Source organism: Manis pentadactyla, chromosome 6 (assembly GCF_030020395.1).
Source record: "Manis pentadactyla isolate mManPen7 chromosome 6, mManPen7.hap1, whole genome shotgun sequence".
Taxonomy (NCBI): Eukaryota; Metazoa; Chordata; class Mammalia; order Pholidota; family Manidae; genus Manis; species Manis pentadactyla.
In genome coordinates, this window is record NC_080024.1 from 106,110,739 (window position 1) to 106,133,493 (window position 22,755).

General features: G+C 38.5%; 1 protein-coding gene across 6 annotated transcripts in view; it reads right to left on the reverse strand.

Annotated features, from left to right (window-relative positions):
* CEP192 (centrosomal protein 192) overlaps positions 1–22,755 on the reverse strand; it is a 178,204-nt gene that overhangs the window by 51,564 nt on the left and 103,885 nt on the right. For all 6 annotated transcript variants that reach the window (XR_005027146.2, XR_008998291.1, XM_036897239.2 and 3 more), the window contains exons 22-28: positions 20,422–20,547; positions 20,089–20,232; positions 19,896–19,959; positions 19,329–19,468; positions 19,137–19,229; positions 18,497–18,615; positions 17,465–17,641 (exon numbers count right to left, since the gene is read on the reverse strand). Coding sequence is in view for 4 of the 6 variants with exons in the window: in XM_036897239.2 (XP_036753134.2) it covers positions 17,465–17,641; positions 18,497–18,615; positions 19,137–19,229; positions 19,329–19,468; positions 19,896–19,959; positions 20,089–20,232; positions 20,422–20,547 (863 nt within the window). In the remaining 2 variants the exon portion in view is untranslated. The remainder of the gene's footprint in view (positions 1–17,464; positions 17,642–18,496; positions 18,616–19,136; positions 19,230–19,328; positions 19,469–19,895; positions 19,960–20,088; positions 20,233–20,421; positions 20,548–22,755) is intronic.

Here is a 22,755-nt window from a genome sequence, read left to right on the forward strand (position 1 = left end):
AATTCTCAACAGAAACCTTACAGGCCAGAAGGGAATGGCATGATATATTTAATGAACAAAATGGAAGGACCTTGAATCAAGACTACTCTAGCCAGCAAGATTATCATTTAAATTTAAAGGAGGAATTAAACAAATCCCAGATAAGGAAAAGTCGAGGGAATTTACCTCCACAACCATCTCTACATTGTATTTTAAAGGCACTGCTCTAAATGGAAGTGTGCCTAAGGCTAAACAGCTATCACTAGAGAAAATAAAGCCACAGTAAAGGAAAGAGAGCAATTAAACACTAACTAAATGCAAAATAAAATCAGGTACCCACAAAGTCAGCCAAGGAATACACAAAGAGCACAGAATATGACACTGAACATATAAAGAGTGGAGAAGGAAGAAAAAGAAGGGAGAAAAAAAAAAAGAATATTCTGATTGTGTTTATATACCACAATAAGCAAGTTAAGTTAGACTGTTAGATAGTAAAGAAGTTGCTCGCGAACTTTTGGTAACCATGAATCCAAAGCCTGTAATGGCAATAAGTACATATCTATCAATAATCATCTTAAATGCAAATGGACTGAATGGACCAATCAAAAGACATGGAGTTACAGAATGGATAATAAAGCAAGACCTGTCTATACAGTGCCTACAAGAGACTCACTTCAAACCCAAAGACATACACAGACTAAAAGAGAAGAGATGGAAAAAGATATTTCATGCAAAAAACAGGGAGAAACAAAGCAGGAGTTGCAATACTCTTGAAAGACAAAATAGACTTCAAAACAAAGAAAGTACAAGAGACAGAGAAGGACACTACATAACGACAAAAGGCTCAGTACAAGAAGAGAATATATGCATTATAAATAACTATGCACTCAACACAGGAGCAGCTACATATGTGAAACAAATACTAACAGAATTACAGGGAGAAATAGAATGCAATGCACTCATTTTGGGAGACTTCAACAAAACACTCACTCCAAAGGACAGATCAAACAGACAGAAAATAAGTAATGAGACAGAGGAACTGAACAACACATTAGAACAGTTGGAACTAAAAGACATGTAAGGAACTCTACACCCAAAGGCAGCAGGATACACATTCTTCTCAAGTGGACATGGAACATTTCCCAGAACAGATCACATTCTAGGCGAGAAAAAGAGCCTCAGCAAATTCAAAAACACTGACATTTTACCAAACAACTTTTCAGATCACAAAGGTCTGAAACTAGAAATAAATGGTTCAAAGAAAACAAAAATGGTGACAAACACATGGAGGCTTAACAACATGCTCCTGAATAATCAATGGATCAAGGACCAAATTAAAACAGCAATCAAGCAATATATGGAGACAAATGAAAACCCAGCTCAACGCCCAAACTTCTGTGGGATGCAGCAAAGGTAGTTCTAAGAAAAAACAACATAGCACTACACGCCTATTTAAGAAGGAAGAACAATCCGAAATGAACAGTCTTAACTCACAGTTAATGAAACTAGAAAAGGAAGAAAAAAAAAAAGACCAAAGTCAGTAGAAGGGACATAATAACAATTAAAGCAGAAATAAATAAAATTGTGAAGAATAAAATAATAGAAAGAATCAATGAAAGCAGGACCTGGTTCTTCGAGAAAATAAACAAAGTAGATAAACCCCTAGCCAGACATATCAAGAAAAAAAGAGAGCACACACATAAACAGAATCAGAAATATGAAAGGAAAAATCACAATGGACACCACAGAAATACAAAGAATTATTAGAGAATACTATGAAAATCTACATGCTAACAAACTGGATAACCTAGAAGAAATGGACAACTTTCTAGAAAAATACAACCTTCCAAGGCTGACCCAGAAAGAAATGGAAATTCTGAATATACAAATTACTAGCAAAGAAATTGAATTGGTAATAAAAAAACTACCTAAGAACAAACTGCCTAGACCAGATGGTTTCACTGCTGAATTTTATCAAACATTTATTGAAGAACTAATACCCATTCTCTTTAAAGTTTTCCAAAAAGTAGAACAGGAGGGAATACTCCCAAACACATTCTATGAGGCAAACATCACTCTTATACCAAACCCAGGCAAAGACACCACAAAAAAGAAAATTACAGACCAATATCTCTGATGAACATAGATGCAAAAATACTCAATAAAATATTAGCAAACTGAATTAAAAAACACATCAAAAAGATCATCAATCATGATCAAGTGGGATTCATCCCAGGGATACAAGGATGGTACAACATTCGAAAATCCGTCAACATTATCAACTACGTCAACAAAAAGGACAAAAACCACATGATCATCTCCAGAGATGCTGAAAAAGCATATGAGAAAATTAAATATCCTTTCATGATAAAAACTCTCAACAAAATGGGTATACAGGGCAAGTACCTCAACATAATTAAGGCCATATATATGACAAACCCACAGCCAATATCATACTAAACAGTGAGAAGCTGAAATCTTTTCCTCTAAGATCGGGAACAAGACAAGGAGGCCCACACTCCTCACTTTTATGCAACATAGGTCCTAGCCATGGAAATGAGATAAAACAAATAAATAAAAGGCATCCAGATTGGCAAGGAAGAAATTAAAGTATCCCTCTATGCAGATGACATGATATTATACATAAAAACCCCTAAAGAATCCACTCCAAAACTACTAGATTTAATATCTGAATTCAGCAAAGTTGTGGGACACAAAATTAATACACAAAAATCTGTTGTTTTCCTATATACTACCAATGAACTAGAAGAAAGAGAAATCAGGGAAACAATTACATTCACAATTACATCAGAAAGAATAAAATACCGAGGAATAAACCTAATCAAGGAAGTGAAAGACCTATACCCTGAAAACTACAAGACACTCTTAAGAGAAATTAAGGAGGACACTAATAAATGGAAATTCATCTCATGCTCTTGGCTAGGAAGAAATAATATTGTCAATATGGCCATCCTGCCTAAAGGAATCTATAGATTCAATGCAATCCTTAACAAAATACCTACAGCATTCTTCAATGAACTAGAGCAAATAGTTTTAAAAGTCATATGGACTGACAAAAGACCCCAAAAAGCCAAACCAATCCTGAGAAGGAAGAATGAAGCACGGGGAATTACGCTCCCTGACTTCAAGCTCTACTGCAAAGCCAAGTAATCAAGACAATTTGGTACAGGCACAAGAAGATACCATAGACCAGTGGAATAGAACAGAGAGCCTAGATATAAACCCAAGCATATATGGTCAATAAATATAAAATAAAGGAGTCATAGATACACAATGGGGAAATGACAGCCCCTTCAACAGCTGGTGTTGGCAAAATTGGACAGATACATGTAAGAGAATGAAACTGGATTACTGTCTAACCCCATACACAAAAGTAAACTCAAAGTGGATCAAAGACCTGAATGTAAGTCATGAAACCATAAAACTCTTAGAAAAAACATAGGCAAAAATCTCCTGGACATAAACATGAGCAACTTCTTGAACATATCTCCCAAGGCAAGGGAAACAAAAGCAAAAATAACAAGTGGGACTATATCAAACTAAAAAGCTTCTGTACAGCAAAACATAACATCAGTAGAAAAAAAAGACATCCTATACTATAGAAGAATATATTCATAAATGAGAGATCCGATAAAGGGTTGACATCCAAAATATATAAAGAGCTCATGCACCTCAACAAACAAAAAGCAAATAAGCCAATGAAAAATGGGCAGAAGAGCTGAATGGACATTTCTCCAGAGAAGAAATTCAGATGGCCAACAGGCACATGAAAAGATGCTCCACATCACTAATCATCAGAGAAGTGCAAATTAAAACCACAATGAGATATCACCTCATGCCAGTAAGGATGGCTACCATCCAAAAGACAAACAACAACAAATGCTGGCAAGGATGTGGAGAAAGGGGAACCCTCCTACACTGCTGGTGGGAATGTAAAGTGGTTCAACCATTGTGGAAAGCAGTATGGAGGTTCCTCAAAACACTCAAAATAGAAATACCACCTGATCTAGGAATTCCACTTCTAGGAATTTACCCTAAGAATGCAGAAGCCCAGTTTGAAAAAGACATATGAACCCCAGTGTTTATCGCAGCACTATTTACAATAGCCAAGAAATGGAAACAACCTAAGTGTCCATCAGTAGATGAATGGATAAAGAAGATGTGGTACATATACACAATGGAATATTATTCAGCCATGAGAAGAAAACAAATCCTACCATTTGCAACAACATGGATAGAGCTAGAGGGTATTATCCTCAGTGAAATAAACCAGGTGGAGAAAGACAAGTGTCAAATGATTTCACTTATCTGTGAAGTATTAGAAGGAAAAACTGAAAGAACAAAACAGCAGCAGACTCACATAACCTAAGAATGGACTAACAGTTACCAAAGGGAAAGGGACTGGGGATGATGGGTAGGAAGGGAAGGATAAGTGGGAAAAAGGGGCATTACGATTAGCATAATGTAGCGGGGTGTGGGGGGGACAAGGGAAAGGCAGTACAACACAGAGAAGACAAGTAGTGATTGTATAGCATCTTACTAAGCTCATGGACAGGGACTGTAATGGGGTATGTAGCGGGGGGCTTGATAATACGGGGAGTCTAGTAACCATAATGTTGCTCAAGCAATTGTACATTAACATTATAAAAAAAAAAAAGAGTTCACTTGCCTTAACAAACAAAAACCAAATTACCCGTTTAAAAAATGGGCAGAGGATCTGAACATATACTTCTCCAAAGAAGAAATTCAGATGGCCAACAGGCACATGAAAAGATGCTCCACATTGATAATCATCAGAGAAATGAAAGTTAAAACCACAATGAGGAAGCAGAAGCCAAGATGGCGGTGTGAGTAGGGCAGCGGAAATCTCCTCGAAAAACCATATACAGTTATGAAAATACAACAAATAGAACTATTCCTAAAAGAGAGACCAGTGGATACAGTACAACAGCCAGGCTACATCTACATCTGTGAGAACTCAGCATCTCACAAAGTGGGTAAGAAACAAGCTGCAGCCCGGCGGGACCTGAGCACTTCCCCAAGTCCAGCTCCCTGGTGGGAGGTAAGGAGTTGGAGCAGGGAGGGAGTGAAAGCCCAGGACTGTTAAACAACCAGCTCTAGTAACCTGCATTGGGAGCACAGACACCCAGTACACGGTCTGCTGGATATTAGAGAAACAGAAAAGCAAAATCTGTGTATGGGTTCCTGCAAACAGCTCCCCTGAGACAAAGGAAAAGCGAGTGCTTCCTGAAAGTCTTAAAGGGACAGGGACCTCATAGTTGGATGGAATCATCCTGGCACACTCAGCCCAGCAGCTGGGAATCCTGCGGAACTCCAGCTGCAGTAACCCTCTGGGCAGCACTGCAGCTCTGTAGCCCCTCACGGTGATAAGCAGACTGCCAGTCGTTCCCTCAACAGGCACGAACCCTGACACAATGTCCCAGTAGCCTGAGAATGGCGGTGGCCGAGCAGCATGGGAATGGCCGCGCATGCCTACTGTGGTGGCATGGCAGCCTGGGAGCAGCTGTGCCGCCAGCAGCTGCCCAGAATCTCTTCCCGGTGCACAGTGGCCCGGGCCAGACACAAAGGCTGCTGCCATTGTGCAGCTGGTCAGCTCAGGCAGAAGAAACTGGGGCAAGGTGCAAAGGGGTGCCACTCTAGCTGGAGAGCACACCTGGCGCACCTGCCACTTCTGGGCTACATTGATGGCAACCTCGCCCATGGCAGCTTAGGGGATTAACCTGGAGGCTGCTCCAGGAGGGCAGGTAACCGACACAGGCAGCGGAGAAGGGCAAGGCAACTAGCAAACAGGAAAGGACTTTGTTCTCGCTGACACACGCGCTACTACCTACAGCTACTTCTATCGCCATGAAAAGGCAGAAGAATCTGGTCCAGTAGAGAATTACCCAGACAACACCTGAGAGAGGGCCTGTGGAGATAGACTTAAACAATCTTCCTGAAAAAGAATTCAAAATAAAGGTCATAACAATGCTGATGAACATGTACAGAAATACGCAACAGCTAAAGGAGAAAGTAGGGAGGGCGAATAGACAAATAAAACACTCTGGAAGGACTTAAGAGCAGACAGGATGAGATGCATGAGGCTGTTAATGGAATAGAAATAAGAGAACAGGAATACAGAGAAGTTGAGGCAGAGAGAGATAAAAGGATCTCCAGGAATGAAAGAATATTAAGAGAACTATGTGACCAATCCAAACGGAACAATATTTGCATTATAGGAGTACCAGAAGAACAAGAGAGAGAAAAAGAGATAGAAAGTGTCTTTGAAGAAATAATTACTGAAAACTTCCCCCAAATGGGGGAGGAAATAGTTTCTCCGACCACAGAGGCCCACAGAACTCCCAACACAAGTGACCCAAGGAGGACAACACCAAGAAGTACAATAATTAAAATGGCAAAGATCGAAGACAAGGACAGAGTATTAAAGGCAGCCAGAGAGAGAAAAAAGGTCGCCTACAAAGGAAAACCCATCAGGCTATCATCAGACTTCTCAACAGAAACCTTACAGGCCAGAAGAGAATGGCATGATATATTTAATGCAATGAATATGATATATTTAATGCAATGAAAATGATATATTTAATGCAATAAATAAATGAATAGCACTTAAATATGAAGGAGGGATTAAATAATTCCAGAAAAACAAAAGTTGAGAGAATTTGCCTCCCACAAATCACCTCTACAGGATATTTTAAAGGGACTGCTCTAGATGGAAGCACTCCTAAAGCTACATACATGTCAGCAGAGAAAATAAAATCACAGCAAAGTAAGCAGACCGACCAAATACTAACTAAAAGCAACAAATAAAATCAACTACTCACAAAAGCAATCAAAGGAAACACAAAAGAGTACAGAATAAAAAGAATGCTGGAGGAGGAATAAGAAGTGAGAAAAAAAAAGAATCATCAGACTGTGATTATACTACCTTAATAAGAGAGTTAATTTACGGCTAGATAGTAAAGAAGCTACCCCTGAACCCTTGGTAACCATAAGTCTTCAGCCTGCAATGGCAATAAGTACATATCTTTCAATAATCACCCTAAATGTAAACGGATGGAATGCACCAATCAAAAGACTCAGAGGAACAGAATGGATGAAAAAGCAGGACCCATCCATATGCTGCTTATAACAGACTCACATTAAACCCAAAGACATAAACAGACTAAAAGTCAAGGGATGGAAAAAGATATTTCATGCAAACTGTAAGGAGAAAAAAGCAGGTCTTGCAGTACTTGTATCAGACAAAATAGATTTCAAAACAAAGAAAGTCACAAGAGATAAAGAAGAACATTACATAATGACAAAGGTGTCAGTCCAACAAGAGGATATAACCATTATAAATATACATGAACCTAATACAGGAGCACCAACATATGTGAAACAAATACTAACAGAATTAAAGGAGGAAATGGAATGCAATACATTCGTTCTAGACTTCAACACACAACTCACTCCAATGGACAGACCCATCAGACAGAAAATAAGTAAGGACAGAGAGGCATTGAACAACACACTAGAACAGATGGACTACAGAACTCTACACCCAAAAGCAGCAGAATACAACATTTTCCAGAATAGACCACATACAAGGCCACAAAAAGAGCCTCAGGAAATTCAAAAAGATTGAAATTCTACCAAACAACTTCTCAGACCACAAAGGCATAAAACTAGAAATAAATTGTACAAGGAAAACAAAAAGGCTCACAAACACATGGAGGCCTAACAAAATGCTTCTAAATAATCAATCAATCTATGACCAAATTAAAACAGAAATCAAGTAATATATGGAGACAAATGACACCGACAGCATAAAGCCCCAACTTCTGTGGGATGCAGCGAAGGCAGTTCTAAGAGGAAAATATATACCAATCCAGGCCTACTTAAAGAAGGAAGAACAATCCTAAATGGAATAGTTTAAAGTCACAAATATTGAAACTGGAAAAAGAAGAACAAACGAGGCCCAAAGTTAGCAGAAGGAGGGACATAATAAAGATCAGGGAAGAAATAAAAAAAATAGAGAACAAAAAAAACAACAGAAAAAAATCTATGAAACCAAGAGCTGGTACTTAGAAAAAATAAACAAAATAGTTAAGCACCTAGCCAGACTTATTAGGAGAAAAAGGGAATCTACTCACATCAACAGAATCAGAAACGAGAAAGGAAATATTACGATGGACCCCACAGAAATACAAAATATTATTAGAGAACACTATGAAAATCTATATGTTAACAAGCTGGATAATCTAGAAGAAATGGACAACTTCCTAGAAAAATAGAACCTTCCAAGACTGATGAAAGAAGAAACAGAGAATCTACACAGACCAATTATCAGCAAAGAAATTGAATCGGTATCAAAGAACTACCCAAGAACAAAACTCCTGGGCCAGATGGATTCACTGCTGAATTTTATCAGACATATAGAAAGACATAATACCCATTCTCCTTAAAGTTTTCCAAAAAATAGAAGAGGAGGGAATACTTCCAAACTCTTTCTATGAAGCCAGCATCACTCTAATACCAAAACCAGGCAAAGACCCCACCAAAAAAAGAAAATTACAGACCAATATCCCTGATGAACACAGATGTAAAAATACTCAACAAAATATTAGCAAACCGAATTCAAAAATACAAGAGGATCATACACCATGACCAAGTGGGACGCATCGCAGGGATGCAAGGATGGCACAACATTCGAAAATCCATCAACATCATCCACCACATCAACAAAAAGAAGGACAGAAACCACATGATCATTTCCATAGATACTGAAAAAGCATTCGACAAAATTCAACATCCACTCATGATAAAAACTCTCAACAAAATGGGTACAGAGGGCAAGTACCTCAACATAATAAAGGCCATATATGATAAACCCACAGCCAACATCATACTGAACAGTGAGAAGCTGAAAGCTTTCCCTCTGAGATTGGGAACAAGACAGGGATGCCCACTCTCCCCACTGTTATTCAACATAGTACTGGAGGTCCTAGCCACGGCAATCAGACAAAACAAAGAAATACAAGGAATCCACATTGGTAAAGAAGAAGTTAAACTGTCACTATATTCAGATGACATGATATTGTACATAAAAAACCCTAAAGACTCCACTCCAAAACTAGTAGAACTAATATCTGAATTCAGCAAAGTTGCAGGATACAAAATTAATACACAGAAATCTGTTGCATTCCTATACATTAACGATGAACTAACAGAAAGAGGAATCAGGAAAACAATTTCATTCACAATTGCATCAAAAAGAATAAAATACTTAGGAATAAACCTAATCAAGGAAGTAAAAGACCTATATCCTGAAAACTACAAGACACTCTTAAGAGAAATTAAAGAGGGCACTAACAAATGGAAACTTATTCTATGCCCTTGGCTAGGAAGAATAAATATTGTCAAAATGCCCTTCCTGCCTAAAGCAATCTACAGATTCAAGGCAATGCCTATCAAAATACCAACAATGTTCTTCAACGAACTGGAACAAATAGTTTTAAAATTCATATGGAACCACAAAAGACCCTGAATAGACAAAGCAATCCTGAGAAGGAAGAATAAAGCAAGGGGCATATCACTTCCCAACTTCAAGCTCTACTACAAAGCCACAGTAATCAAGATAATTTGGTACTAGCAGAAGAACAGAGCCACAGACCACTGGAACAGAATAGAGAGTCCAGATATTAACCCAAACATATACGGTCAATGAATATATGATAAAGGACCCATGGACATGCAATGGGGAAATGACATCCTTTTCAACAGCTGGTGTTGGCAAAACTGGACAGCTACATGTAAGAGAATGAAACTGGATCACTGTCTAACCCCATACACAAACGTAAATTCGAAATGGATCAAAGACCTGAATGTAAGTCATGAAGCCATAAAACTGTTAAGAAAAAACATAGGCAAAAATCTCTTGGACATAAACACGAGTGACTTCTTCATGATGAATGTATCTCCCCGGGTAAGGCAAACAAAAGCAAAAATGAACAAGTGGAAGTATATCAAGCTGAAAACCTTCTGTACAGCAAAGTATACCACTAATAGAACAAAAAGGCATCGTACAGTATGGGAGAATATATTCATAAATGAGAGATCCGATAAAGGGTTGACATACAAAATATATAAGGAGCTCATGCACCTCAAAAAACAAAAAGCAAATAATCCAATTAAAAAATGGGCAGAGGAGCTGAACAGACAGTTATCCAAAGAAGAAATTCAGATGGCCAACAGACACATGAAAAGATGCTCCACATCACTAGTCATCAGAGAAATGCAAATTAAAACCACAATGTACCAAATGATTTCACTCATATGTGGAGTATAAGAACAAAGAAAAACTGAAGTAACAAAACAGCAGCAGAATCATAGAACCCAAGAATGGACTAACAGATACCAAAGGGAAAGGGATTGGGGAGGATGGGTGGGAAGGGAGGGATAAGGGCAAGGAAAAAGAAAGAGGGCAGTACGATTTGCATGTATAATGTGCGGGGGGCATGGGGAGGGCTGTGCAACACAGAGAAGACAAGTAGTGATTCTACAGCATTTTACTATGCTGATGGACAATGACTGTAATGGTGTGTGTGGGGGGGGGACTTGGTGAAGGGGGGAGCCTAGTAAACATAATGTTCTTCATGAAATTGTAGATTAATGATAACAAAATGAATGAGTGAATAAATAAGTAAGTAAGTAAGTAAGTAAGAATAAAACAGAATGAGGTATAACCTCACACCAGGAAGGATTGCCACCATCCGAAAGACAAACAACAACAAATGTTGGTGAGGTTGTGGAGAAAGAGGAACCCTCCTACACTGCTGGTGGGAATGTAAATCAGTTCAACCATTGTGAAAAGCAGTATGGAGGTTCCTCAAAAAGCTCAAAATACAAATACCATTTGACCCAGGAATTCCACTTCTAGGAATTTACCTGAGAATGCAGCAGCCCAGTTTTAAAAAGACATATGCACCCCTATGTTTATTGCAGCACTATTTACAATAGCCAAGAAATGGAAGCAACCTAAATGTCCATCAGTAGATGAATTAATGAAGAAGATGTGGTACATATACACAATGGTATATTATTCAGCCATGAGAAGAAAACAAATCCTACCATTTGCAACACCATGGATGGAACTAGAGGGTATTATGGTCGGTGAAATAAGCCAGGCGGAGAAGGACAAGTACCAAATGATTTCACTCATATGTGGAGTATAAGAACAAAGAAAAAACTGAAGGAGCAAAACAGCAGCAGAATCACAGAACCCAAGAATGGACTAACAGTTACCAAAGGGAAAGGGACTCAGGAGGATGGGTGGGTGGGATGGGAGGGATAAGGGGGCAGGGGGGAAAGAAAGGGGGCATTATGATTAGCATGTATAGTGCGTGGGGGGCATGGGAGGGCTGTGCAACACAGAGAAGTAGTGATTCTACAGCATCTTACTATGCTGATGGACAGTGACTGTAATGGGGCTTGTGGGGGGGACTTGGTGATGGGGGGAGTCTAGTAAACATAATGTTCCTCATGTAATTGTAGATTAATGATACCAAAAGATAAAAAAAATAAAAAAAATAAAACCACAATGAGATATCACCTCATATCTGTTAGGATGGCCAACAGTGAAAAGAGTCGGAACAACAAATGTTGGCGAGGATATGGAGAAGGGGACCCTCCTACACTGCTGGTGGGATGGTATTAGTTCAACAATTGCATGAAGGAGTTTGCAGGTTCCTCAAAAAACTAGAAAGAGAAATACCACTTGACCCAGGAATTCAACTCCTAGGAATTTACCCTAAGAAAACAAGATCCCAGATTCAAAAAGACATATGCACCCCTATGTTTATTGCAGCACTATTTACAATAGGAAAGAAATGGAAGCAACCTAAGTGTCTATCTACAGATAAATGGATAAAGAAGATGTGGTACATATACAGAATAGAGTAGATTCAGCCACAGAAGAAAGCATATCCTACCGTTTGCAACAGCATGGATGGGTTAGAGGGTATTATGCTCAGTGAATAAGCCAGGCAGAGAAAGACAAGTACCAAATGATTTCACTCATCTGTGAAGTATAAGAAGAAATAAAAAACTGAAGGAACAGAACAGCAGCCTGCTTACAGAACCCAAGAATGTACTAACCCAAGAAAGGGAAAGAGACTGGGGAGGATGGGTTGGAAGGGAGGGATAAGGGGATTAACGGGCATTATGATTAGCTCAAATAATAGACGGTGGGCAAGGGGAAGGAAGTATAGCACAGAGAAGACAAGTAGTGACTCTATAGCATCTTAGTTTGCTTATTGACACCGACTGTAATGGGGTATGTGGTGGTAACTTGATAATAGGGAGGAATGTAGTAACCACAATGTTGCTCTTGTGAAACCTGAGCATAAATTGTATATCAATGATACCTTAACAAGTAAAAAACTACACAAAATAAAGAGGGTTAACATCTTTATATAAAGAGTCCACATAAATTAGTAAGAGAAAAATACTAAAATCCTAATCAAATTATATAAGCAAATTATATAAGCAGACTTATGACAAACTAGAATAAATGAATAAATAAATGAAACAATTCTGAACTTCAGCACATATCAAGTTAGAATGAAATACCACTTTGTACTACTTTACATTTAGAAAACAAAACTTTATTATCCTTCCTATCTGGAACTGAGGCAAAAAACATTAACTCAAGGAGACTACTACACCCCCCCACTGCAAATTATATATTAATTTTTCCTCCATACTCTGGAAGAAGACCTCACTTCAAATCTCCCTTTGCAACAAGCACCTCCTTCTACAAAGGATGGGGGCGTGGAGCAGGTGAGTCCATTTTGAAGAGCACCTGGCAGGTATCATCACACACTCCCCATACCCCACCCATTTCCATGGCCTCTCCTAGCCCCCATCCGACACAGCCTCTGTCTGCTTCCTAGGAGCTCTCAATTGGGAAAGAGAATAGGAAGATTCATTTCTAAGCAGACTGGGCACCTCTTTATCATGAACTCTGCTGCCACATCCTTATGCAGGAGTCAAAGGAGTTATGTGATAGGAACAATTACTATTGTTTGCAGGGCACCAAGATGGGGGTGAGAAAAACTAAAGAAACTTATTTTAGTTAGGTGCCTTGCTGAATACTTACAGTAACATGTTTAATATCTGCTTACTGCTTGGGAAGTGTTACTTCAGAAGCCCACTTTTAACAATCATGTGGCCAACAGACTAAGGCACAGCTTTTGTCCCAGGACTGGCAAGCTCCCCTAGGCTTAGGGAAGCCATCTAACCACTCCGGTCCACATGGGACCTGACAGGCCAGGTAAATTCGCTGCACTGGCATGGAGCTTACATATACATCTGTTAGTTTAAAGGAAGTTCGATGAGGACGTGAAGTCAATAAATAAAAGACTGAACACTCAGGAAATGGCTGGGGAAAAAATACCACTGACAAGTCCAAAAGCAGACACAAGATAATGCCCTAATTTTCAACCTAACTAATGTAATTGTTGACATTCAAAAAACTTCAGCACATGATAATTTTGTTTTAGATGAGATATAAGTGAGATTTCAGGATTGCATGGCATCTGAGTAGCAGCTGTATTTTAAGAGTAGACATCTCTACCACACTGCTCATTTGTTACAAATCTTATCACAAGGAGGGCAATAGTCAGAAACAGCACCAGGATGATGATGTCTCTTAGTGACCTCTCTTCTGCTTTTGACTTAATGAGCAACATCAGGTGTAGGGTAAACTGTGTATCAACAGGACACTCAGTAATTTCTAGAGTCTGTACCTTAATAAAAACCATGATGGCAAGGGCATACTCATTCCAGTTTTTTAAAAATTAAAGTATGATTGATATACAATCTTATGAAGGTTTAACATGAGCAACACGGTGGCTTCGACATTCACACATATTACCAAGTCCACCCCACCCCATTGCAGTCATAGCAAAATGCTACAGCATAGTAAAATGCTACAGTCACTACTTGTCTTCTCTGTGCTATACTGTCTTCCCCAAGACCTACCTGTATTGTGAGTGCTAATTATAATGCCCCTTAATCCCCTTCTCCCTCCTTCCCCACCTACCCTCTCTATCTGCTTCCCTTTGGTAACCTCTAGTCCCTTCTTGGAGTCTGTCAGTCTGCTGCTTTTTGGTTCCTTCAGTTTTGCTTTGTTTAAACTCCATAAATGAGTGAAATCATTTGGTATTTGTCTTTCTCCGCCTGGCTTATTTCACTGAGCATAATACGCTCTAGCTCCATCCATGTTGTTGCAAATGGGAGGATTTGTTTTCTTCTTATGGCTGAATAGTATTCCATTGTGTATATGTACCACATCTTCTTTATTCATTCATCTACTGATGGACACTTAGGTTGCTTCCATTTCTTGGCTATTGTAAATAGTGCTGCAATAAACATAAGGGTGCATATGTCTTTTTGAATCAGGGACCTTGTTTTCTTCGGGTAAATTCCTAGAAGGGAATTCCTGGGTCAAATAGTATTTCTATTTTTAGTCTTTTGAGGAATCTCCACATTGCTTTCCACAATGTCTGAAATAATTTCCACTCCCACTAACAGTGTATGAGAGTCCCCCTTTGCACTCTCACTAGCATTTGTTGTCCCTAGTCTTTTTGATGTTTCCAGTCTAACTGGTGTGAGGTGTTATCTCATTGTGGTTTTAATTTGCATTTCTCTGATAATTAGTGATGTGGAGCATCTTTTCATGTACCTGTTGGCCATCTGAATTTCTTCTTTGGAGAAGTGTTTGTTCAGATCCTTTGCCCATTTTTTAATTGGGTTATTTGTTTTTTGGTTGTTGAGGCATGTGAGCTCTTTATATATTTATATATTTGGACAACCCCTTATTGGGCAAGTTGTTTATAAACACATTATTCCATACTGTAGGATGCCTTTTTGTTCTGCTGATGGTGTCCTCTGCTGTACAGAAGCTTTTTAGTTTGATACAATCCCAATCATTCATTTTTGCTTTTGTTTCCCTTGCCCAAGGAGATGTGTTCAGGAAAAAGTTGCTCATGTTTACATTCAAGAGATTTTTGCATATGTTTTCTATGAGTTTCATGTTTCATGACTTACATTCAGGTCTTTGATCCATTTCAAGTTTACTTTTGTGTATGGAGTTAGACAATGATCTCTTACATGTAGTTATCCAGTTTTGCCAACCCATTTGTCAAAGAAGCTGTCATTTCTCCACTGTATAGTAATGGCTCCTTTATTGTATATTAATTTGCTTTATATGGTGTGGGTTTATATCTGGGCTCTCTAGTCTGTTCCACTTATCTATAGGTCTATTTTTATGCCAGTACCAAATTGTTTTGGTTACTGTGGGTTTGTAGTAGAGCTTGTAGTTAGGGAGTGTAATCCCCCCAGCTTTGTTCTTCCTTCTCAGAATGGCTTTGGCTATTCAGGGTCTTTTGTGGTTCCATATGAATTCTTGTACTATTTGTTTTAGTTTACTGAAGAATGCTGATGGTATTTTGATAGGGATTGCATTGAATTGCTTTAGGCAGGATGGCCATTTTGACAATATTAATTCTTCCTATCCATGAGCATGGGATGTATTTCCATTTATTAGTGTCTTCTTTAATTTCTCTCATAAGCGACTTGCAGTATTCAGGGTATAGGTCTTTCACATTCTTGGTTAGGTTTATTCTGAGGTATTTTATTATTTTTGATGAAATTTTAAATGGAGTTGTTTTCCTGATTTTGCTTTGTGGTAGTTCATTATTATTATACAGGAATACAATAGATTTCTGTGTATTAATATCCCTTCCTTTTTACTTAAGACATTGATGGCTGAGCTGAACAGCTAAACTAATCTGGCTGTCTTCCACAGCACAGAACATAAAGGCTTCAAAGAACTGTTTGTGCATGTATTAGAACAGACCACAAATTCATGTTTTGAGGAAAATTTTGGCAGACAGACACTGTTCAGGTTCAACTGTAGAGAACAGGTAAAACCTGCTTATGTGGGCAAATGTCCTTGTTCAGCCTTACCTTTAACATTTGTGCCAACCCTGATTCTATCTTAATTGGTTGCCAAAAGCTTATGACACACATATCCAACAACCTACGAGTCCACTGAAGAGGGAGTAATACCTCTCATTCACTGCCACTCAGGAATTTTCCAAAGGACAGCTGGGAGAAGCCTTTACCTAGAGCTGCATACAGAACATGCAGCCCACCATTCCTCTAGGTACCAAAGCTCTCAGACTACCCAGGGACGCCTTTGCCGGGGGCCTAGAAACACCTCAAAGGAGGGCATTCCACGTGTATTTACTATAAGGTGGTTTTCTTTGGGACTCACTATATTCTATGGACTTCTCTTTAAAAGGACCCCCAGGAAGAACAGCTCTCTTGGGTCTGTAGCAGAGCCTGCTGTACCCTGTCACACACTCACTGGTTTGTTCTCAACCTCTGAACCAAGCCCAAGACCCTCCTCAAGGCAAGTTACAAGGTCTCCAAGTGAACCTTCATGGGCATGATGACTGTGAAACAGTCTCTCCCACGCATCAGTCCCCAGTTGTTTTGCTCTTACTGTGTCTTCTGAAAGCTGCTTTTGGATCAAGACAAGGCACAGATGAGTACAGAGATGAGTAAGCAGATTTACGAACTCTAGGGTAGAGAAGCTCAATCAGATTCTACTGGCATGGACAAGACTAAAATTTTAAAGAAGTATTTTTTTCACACAAGTGGTAGAGATTTAGCTGGAAGATTCATATTTCTCAGGTACCACAGAAATGTATGGGCAAAACATTCAGGACAAACATAAAAGTGTAAAATACGAAAAAGTTACCATTTGGGTTTAATAACTACTAAGATTGTTGATTACAAGTGTTGGTAAAAAAATTTAGCTATGCTGCCAAGCTCATGAAAGGAAAAAAGTAGTACTATCCTATGTATTTTATGCCAATTAATTTTATTAACTCAGTTACCCATAAGGCAGTCAAATATAAAAATAAGATCAGAGATAAAATTCATATTAAACTATGACACAATATATTTGCTCTATTAGAGATCCCCTGTACTCTTTACTAACCATATATAGTATTTACCAACAACTAGTCTGTAAGCTCCTTGAACAGAATGCAATGTCTCTGATTATCTTTTCTTCCTACCTTTCCATAGTGCTTTCCAGAGAAAGTACAAAGATACTTTAAATTGCCTAAATTTGGTAATCAGCAGAGAACTCACCAGAGAACTAAAGAAAATTGAATCCTCTTCTCTCTTTTTGTTTTGGATTGCATTTTAAGAAAAGGTGAAAATTTTAATTAAAATATTTGAATTAATGATAAGTAGATTAAGGAATACAAGATAGCTTTATCTCAATTCTAAAAACATTAACGTAGTCATAATTAACACAGCAGAGAACATGAGGTGATGACAGCAAAATCTTAGCACTTAGGGGCTGCTATTGCATACTTACTGTGTTCTACCAAGAGGGACACCTCCCCAAGCCAGAAATTGCTTGTTGGACAAAATTGATGGAATATCTGAGCAGCAAGATCCGGTTATAAGAGGTTTATTTCCTGAGGAAACTACTTCACCTTTTAATACTACTTCATATTGAGGTCCAAATGGCTGCACAAATATTTTCAAGATCCTAATAAAGAAAACCATTAAAGTTGAATGTTCAGAATTCAATTCTTTTGGTAACTATTTCCTACACGCTTCTTCCTTTGTCCAAGTGACTGAGCTGGATGTTTAGGAATAATGACATTCCCTCCCTTAGAACTTAAAGAGAATACTACAGACAAGGAAAGAAACTGTCACAATCCCACCTACACCACCGTGGGAGAGAAGTTCACAGGATCCAGGAACACTACTGAACACCACTATGAGGACCTTGGGAAGGGTTTAGAAAGCTTTCCAGATAAGGACTAAGCCAGTGAAATGAGGGCCAGCCCTCCAGGCATGAGTATTCACAAGTGTGCAGGCCAGCTATTCCCTGATAAGGTCAGAGTAGCCCTGGCAGGGGACAGGCCACATATGTCTCAGGACAGCGTGCTTTGAAGCTAGGATTACCAAGCAAGTTTAAGTACTAATGACAATGGTGCTGTGACCATTGTAAGGAGATACTCACTTATGATTTGGATGCCAAAAGTCACAGGTGTAGAGAAGGGGTAGGGAGAATTATCTTAAACTGAAACAGACAAGGTCAACTGTTGGTGTTCTTGGAGGGAAAGTTAAAGAGAAACATCAAGATTCACAATTTCTTATTTACTTTTGTCAGAATATACTTGAAAATAGTGATTTCTCAATTTCTAGTCAGTTGGTTTAAAGGGAAATTCTTAGTAAACAAAAAGAAGAGAAACTGACAATGAGTCAGTCAGAAACTGACAATGAGTCAATGAGGAGCACACATGCCCTATCACTCAGGCTGACTGAACCATGTCTAAATAGTTGACTGTTTTGAGAGGTGAGTGAAAACATATCATTATAAAGAATTTTATATTACCTTTCCTCATAGGTTCTGGGATCCTTTGGAGTAAATGAAACTATAACTTCATGTTCTTCTCCAGGTTTAAGGAATAGATTCTCTGGATCCACTGAAAAGTGATTTTCTTGATCTGGGATCTAAATATTCATAGAATTATTACTAATTGCCAACCTATGCAAATATGACTTGTACTCAGTTCCTCTCCTTGTCTTTTGTGCCTTTCTATCTACAATGATAGGTTATCTCCCTTCCTTCTTGTCCACCACTGTGCCACCTTGTCTGATTTTCTTGGAAAGGATTTCTCCTTCCTCTTCCACAACAAACTTTATCACCCACCCCATCCCTAATTCCAGGTCACTAATACCCTCTCATTCACCCACATGTCTCAGAAATAATGTCTATGTATGTGGATCACTCTCCTCCAATTCTATCTAGCCATAGGATAATACACACATTTTTTAGGAACTAATCTAGAACTTGGTTCTTATATATAAAGCATGGAAAGTTCCATAGAGTAACACCAGCTTTTAGATCATACATAGAGTCCTCCGTGTGACCCCTATGACACCCAACACACAATCTCTGGGATATGAGAGAGTATTCAGGGTCTCTCGGTTCAGGGAGCACTATGTTACAGCACTCTGACACAAATTCTTACCTTGATATCTAAGTAAACGTCAATGTTCCCAGCATTTTTCAAAGGTAAGTGCTGCTTTGTTGAGGAAGTCATACTGGTAAACAAGTGCACAGTCTAGAGGATGAGGTAAAAAAGACATTTAAAAATGACATCACAATTAGAATGAAATAAACCTGAACATAAGATGATGGCAATGAGGATAGTTTAGGCTACCTGTAAGTCTTTCGGAGCATGTATCCTAGCTATTCCTGCTCTTGCTTGAAGTCTAATACTTTTGATGACTGGTGTAGGGTATGGGCTGTCAACTTCTATATCAACTCTTGCCAAAAATTCTTCTGCTGAGTCTAGAATCTCTATAAAAGTTCATTCTTTTAGTTCAGACACCAGAGAATTACTTAATTCTAAATGCCATGAGTGATCCAACACTATGCCCTCAGGAGGTTATAAAAAATCTTAAGATGATTCTTTAAAGGACTCAAAAGAGGAACAGAAATAAGTGGAGGAGAGAGAGGAGAAAGAGGAAAAACATACACTTGGAAAATGTGATAAAATCAATTACCAAAAGGTTCCCAAAAGGTTTTCAGTGGTACCTGCTGGGTTATCCACCATTCCACAGATTTGCCCCAGAAAAGCATGCTCTCCATCCCCTTTTTAAAACCATAGAGAATATTTGACAAATTACTCAAAGTGTTCACATTTACCGATAAATGAAATAAGCCTTGACTCTGTAGTTTATTTAGCTACAGAGTAAAGCAATTACCCACAAAACAAACATGATACCTGAAGAAGTGATCCGTTTCTTTGGACTATGGAAAAGGACCCAAATTATGAGAAATGCTGGATCCTGAAAAAAAAAACAAATAAATTAAAATTTACATCAGCATTCAGATTAAAATCTTAACGAAAGAAAAATACTTTGGAAACTTAACTTCCTCTTTAATTCTAAACCAGTTCTTTGATCCAGCCAGCTTACCTGCCCATCATAACTGGCAGGCATCATGTGATTGATCACAGAAGGAGCTGCCAGCTGAGCAATCACATCGGCATAAGGAGCAGCTTTCATAGAAGCATGAGCAGATTCCTTGGAAAATGTGAAGCAGTGCCAGGCTATGGCATTCTGTTCAGAAATATAAGAATCAATCTCAGTAAGGCTAATAGTATAATGTCAGTGTAATGTTAAATTTGTTAACAGAATCCTTAACAAAAATACTTTCAAAAGGAATATTAACTAAATGATACTAGCAGTGTCTACAATACCAAATCAATGTGCTCTGTAAGCAGTTCCGTACTGCACATTAGTACTTACAGCATTAATAGTAAGTCTGATTGGCACAGTGGCGTGTGTCTTGTTTAACAATTTTAATGGGAGTGCTTTCCAGCCTCCGTAAGTCAAATCACCAAAATCAAGAACATCTTTCTTTTCTGTCTCCACCTAATTATGAAAAAAAGGACTGATTTATAAAAACCAATATATTAATAAATATCACAGCTTATGTTCATTATCACTGCCCCTTCTAGCCATAAATAGCACTAAAGGTAAACTTACCTATGTTTCCTCAGGCTATTTTACAACTGCTATTTTCTACAAAAATAAAAGTTAAATTCTTTTTTTTTGAGAATGAACCCAAATATAGTACAAAGAACAAAGAAGTAGCTGTTCTTACACTGAAAAGACTATATTAGATCTTAAGACAAACTGATAATTTTATAAAATATATAAGCTTCCCTTCAAAGAGTTCTATAATGAAAATATTGACTTCTCAAGTCCTTTCAAAACATATGTTGGCATTTTTAGATTTAGTTGAAACTTCTGACAAGCCTGAAAGTGTTTTAAATGATATCAAAATAAACTTATCGAAGTTTAAAATGAGTACCTATCATCACAAAAGACTGACTTCTTTAAACATGGGAGACCAACCTGACACAGGCCCGTCACATGCACACATGTATAAATGTTGTATAATATTAACACACACATAAGTCTTTTTGGTCTAGTCAAATACAAAGGGAAATCAAAATCTGACTGGCCAATGGGTGCTAACTTCTTCATGGTGGCCCATGAAGATCTGGTGTTAACTCACTCCCTGGGTGGCTGAGTGTCAACACCCTCCTTAGAACATTAGAGAAGGCCTTGAGCTTGCTGTGGGCAATGGGGGGCTGGATGAAGTCTGAATTCCTGAATAAAGTGCAGAAATACAAAGAAGTGCAATTATTATGAAAATAACAATGAAAAATGTCTGTGGAGACAGCAGGTAGGCTTGCCCAGGGGTGGGTGGGCACTGCGAGGTCATCTTCAAGAAAGCGAAACCCTAGGTCTGTACCACACACAGGAGTTCCAAGGTGTACATCACTGAAACCTACAGTGCCCCAGCATTTATGCAGAATACTCTGCAGGGATGCTTTGAAAAACCAGAACAGATGAGATTTCCATAGCAAAAAGCAGCCTCCATGAATGTGAACTCACAATAAAAATTTTGAAATAGCAATTAAAGAATTAGAAACCAGGCAAAGAAAATAACCAATGAGACCCAGCACAGCTAACTAGTGGAAGAATTAGCACCTGAAGAACTAGAAATAATATGAAGTAAATTATAAGTACGTTTTAAATATAGATGAGAGAACAGAGTCCACAAAGGGAAAAACAAACTTTAAGAAGCAATGGTGAGCAAAATAAAGTATAAATAGTTTGGTCAACCTGTTAAAAAAATATTAATTTGGGGATTGTAAAACCATTAGGAACTAAAATATTTAGGAAATGATCAACATTAAAATGACTTTTTGTGTTAACTGGGACTAGAACAAAGCTCCTGATTAACTTTAGACTTGAGGAACCAATTAAAAAAAGATGGAATAGAAACTGTGTAACTTCCCAACAAATGCAGATGCAAAATTAGGATGAAAGAAAAATTAAACTAATCCACTCTAAGTCAGGGCAAAAAAAAAACCTGGGAATTTTTAAAAAGACATTATAACAAAATAAAAGTTGAAGACTGAAAAATAAAGAGAGAGAAACACATATATCAGGAAATTATTAAACAAAAGAAGAAATACAAGGAGAGAAAAGATGGCGATGTGAGAACTGTGGCAGAAATCTCCTCCCAAAACCACATATATTTTTGAAAATACAGCAAATACAACGATTCCTAAAAGAATGACCAGAAGTAAGAGTACACCAGCTAGTCTACATTTGGGAGAAGTGAACACCTCATGGAAAAGGGTAAAGTAAAGAACTGTGACCTGGTGGGACCCGAGCACTCCCCCAACCCCAGCTCATGTGCAGGAGGAAAAGAATCAGAGCAGGGAGGGAGTGGAAGCACAGGACTGCTAAATACCTAGCCCTACAAATCTACCCTGGGAGCACAGACCCACATTGCATGGTTCTCTGGAGATTAGATGGGCTGAAAACCGAAGTCAGAGACTAAGACTGTGAACAGGCTCCAACACCGGATATCCTGGGAAAGAAGGAAAGCAGGCACTTTAAAAGATTTCTCAACAGTCAGAAGGCTGCTAAAGCGGCAAGGGTTTAGGAGAAAGAACAGATGGACAAAATAGCCCCGGCACACTCAGCCCAGAAGGTTGGGAACTTTCAGGAGCTTCAAGTGCCCTATTCCCTTGGTTGGCAAAGCAGCCCGCTGCTCTT